Raw genomic sequence first — 3,271 nt, 5'->3', positions numbered from 1 at the left:
GACTTGGAGACAACTTTGTTCAGGAGGTTGCATAGAGTCTTATTGAATGCTTCAGCAAGACCATTGGCGGCAACATGATACATAGAAGATTTACGTTGCTTGAAGCCAAAGAGATCACAAATTTTGTTCATTAACTTGTTATCAAATGGCTTGCCATTGTCTGTTAATATGTAGCGAGGGATGCCAAAGCGATATATGATATTCACTCAGATAAAATTTGCAACATTCTCTTTCTTCACTTCTTTAAGAGCGACAACTTCAACCCATTTTGAGAAGCAATCTGTTGCAGCCAAGATGTACAAGTGTCCACCAGAATATTTTGGTAGTGGCCCCACAACATCCAATCCCCAAGCGTCAAATGGCCAAGATGCAATAGTTGGGTGCAATACTTCGGGTGGCTGATGTATGAAATTCGCATGAAATTGGCAAGCGCCACACGTCCGAGCATATTCTAAGCAATCCTTCACCATAGTTGGCCAATAATACCCCATCCTCTTTATGTGAAAGTGGAGTTTCGGTCCAGATTGATGTGATCCACATACTCCTGAGTGTGCTTCTTGCAGAGCTTGAATTGGTTCTTCCTCTCCCAAACATCGTAATAGTATACCCTCAAATGATCTTTTATATAATGTGTCCTTGTAGTAAAAGAAGGGAGGTGCACTACGACGAATGTGAGTCCTTCTCCTTAGATTTTCTAGAAGTATTCCATAACACATGTAATCAATAATGGGTTGTCTCCAATCTTCCTTTACGGCTTCAGAAATGGCAACGAGGTGCTCAAGCTCATTTTCTATATATTCTTCCTCATTTGGCGGTGGTACTATCCATCTTTGACAAATAGTAACTTGCATTTGATCAGAAAGGGTTAGCGTTGAAGCTAGGGAAGCCAATGCATCAGTTTTCTTATTTTCCGTTCTACGTACATGTTGAAGGGTTACATCTCTAAGCCATCCTATCAACCTTTGAGCATAGTCATGATAATGACGCAATTTGGGTTTCTTCACCTCATAACTTCCCAAGAGTTAGTTGATCACCAATTGAGAGTCACCAAAGACTTGTAAGTGTAATTGCTTCATGTCGACGACCATCTCAAGTCCAAGTATCAACGCTTGGTATTCAGCGACATTATTAGAGCAACATTGCTTCAAAGTAAAGGATACATCTCTTCTTGCGAAGTGATGAACACTATGTCAGCGCCAGCTCTACCACGATGTGCAGCCCCATTAAAGTACATTTTCCAAGGAGGTTGAATTTCATTAGACATCGCATCTTCATCAGGAAGATCATCAATTAACTCCCAATCATCGGGTATCGGATGGTCTACCAAGAAATCCGCTAATGCTTGCCCCTTCACAACTTTCTGAAGGATGTACACAATCTCAAATTGTTGGAATTGGAGGTACCATCTTGCTAGTCGGTCACTAAGGACAGGTTTTGACATAACAAACTTGATGGGATTTGCTCTAGAAATGAGGTGGACAACATGTGCTCGAAAATAATGCTTCATCTTTTGAATTGAGAAGACAAGTGCCAAGTCACAACTTTTTCAATTGGCGAATAGTTTAGCTCATTCGGCATCATTGTTCTACTTAAGTAATAAAGAGAGTTTTCTTTGCCTTCACTATTCTCTTGAGCTAGCAAGGCTCCTACAGACCTTTCTTGTGCCGCAATGTAGAGTATCAATGGCTTTCCAGGTATAGGGGTTGCCAAAACTGGAGGTTTATTTGATACTTTTAAAGGCATTGCTACATGTTTGGTCCCAATTAAAAGAAGCACCTTTCTTCATGAGATGACCGAATGGTTGCCATCTTCCCGCTAGTTTTGAAATGAATTTCCTCAACTAGGCTAACTTTCCTTAGAGACTTTTTAACTCATGAATATTTTGAGGATCAGGCATCTTCGATATTGCATCAACTCTGGCTTGATCAATTTCAATTCCTCGATGTCTCACAATAAAGCCAAGGAACTTTCCAGAAGTAACTCTGAAGGTACATTTCAATGGATTCATTCTTAGTTGATATCTTCGGAGCAACTCAAACACCATTCTTAAGTCTTTCAAATGATCAACCCTTTTTATCAACTTTGCCACCAAGTCATCAACATAACATTCAATATTTTTATGGAGTAAGTCATCAAATATATTTTGCATAGCCCCTTGATATGTGGCACCAGCATTCTTTAAACCAAATGGCATCACTTTGTAGTAATAAATACCCTTAGGTGTGCGAAATGCGGTGAATTCTTCATCCTTTGGTGCCATGCGGATTTGATTATAGCTAGAAGAACCGTCCATGAATGACATCGCCTCATAACCAGTGGTGGCATCAATCATCAGCTCCGGAATGGGAAGAGGAAACTCATCTTTAGGTCATGCATTATTGAGATCTCTAAAGTCAACACAAACTCGAATTTGACCATTCTTCTTCCTCACAGGAACAATACTTGACATCCATGTAGGATATTTGACCTCACGAATAAAGCCTGCCTCAATGAATTTGTTAACTTCATTCTCTATCAACAGAACCAAGTCTGGCCTAAAACGTCTTTGAGCTTGCTTAATAGGACGAGAACCATTTTTGACTGCCAACTGATGGACCGCTACTTTAGGATTCAATCCAGGCATTTCTTTATAACTCCAAACTAAGACATCCCTATATTCCTTGAGTATATTCATATAAGCGATTTCTTCATCAACTTCTAGAAAAGCACTCAAGTAAGTTGGCCTTGGGTCTTCATCAGTGCTAAGGTTAACTTTCTTCAAAGGATCTATTGTGGTCTTTACTCCTTCTTCAAGTTTTGGTGGAGCATCTCCATCTTCTTCCTCTTCTAAAGGATCATTGTCATTGACAAATATATGACAACACAAGACAATATCTTCTAACTCTTCATCAATCTTCATTTTAGGCAAAGAATCATACTCATTTTAGATTGTAACATGATTTGAGGAGCCTACACTTTCTTCATCTTCCTCGCGCTCCTTGGTGTAAACCACAGTGTGAGCCTTTGCCTTGAGTTCCTCTTTACACGAAACCACAAGTTCCACTCGCCGCCTCATTCTAGAAGGAATCAAACTTTTGAAATTCTTTCGAATCAAATGTGAAGCAGGCGTTGTAACGTTTAAATAACTTCTCATATTCTTGTTTTTCTTCAATGAACCTAACCTCTCAAACATATAAGTACTTGCAGTCGATTCTCCAAGTCGCTTAAAGAAGGAAGGCTTTTTGTTGGGAGTAGCAAAATCATCTTCAAAAGTTATATGGTTATTGCTTGT

General features: G+C 39.5%; 1 protein-coding gene across 1 annotated transcript; it reads right to left on the bottom strand.

Annotated features, from left to right (window-relative positions):
• Positions 1-206: 206 nt before the first annotated feature.
• Positions 207-2,332, bottom strand: LOC107058141 (uncharacterized). Its single transcript, XM_015303501.1, has 4 exons — positions 1,864-2,332; positions 1,655-1,745; positions 1,161-1,541; positions 207-1,011 (listed from the first exon to the last, which is right to left on the bottom strand). Exons 1-4 carry the CDS (start codon positions 2,330-2,332, stop codon positions 207-209), a joined length of 1,746 nt encoding a protein of 581 aa, XP_015158987.1.
• Between the last annotated feature and the right edge of the window lie 939 nt (positions 2,333-3,271).

The sequence above is a fragment of the Solanum tuberosum genome, unplaced genomic scaffold (genome assembly GCF_000226075.1).
Source record: "Solanum tuberosum cultivar DM 1-3 516 R44 unplaced genomic scaffold, SolTub_3.0 scf00448, whole genome shotgun sequence".
Lineage (NCBI taxonomy): Eukaryota > Viridiplantae > Streptophyta > Magnoliopsida > Solanales > Solanaceae > Solanum > Solanum tuberosum.
This window is presented reverse-complemented; position numbering and strand designations above follow the sequence as displayed.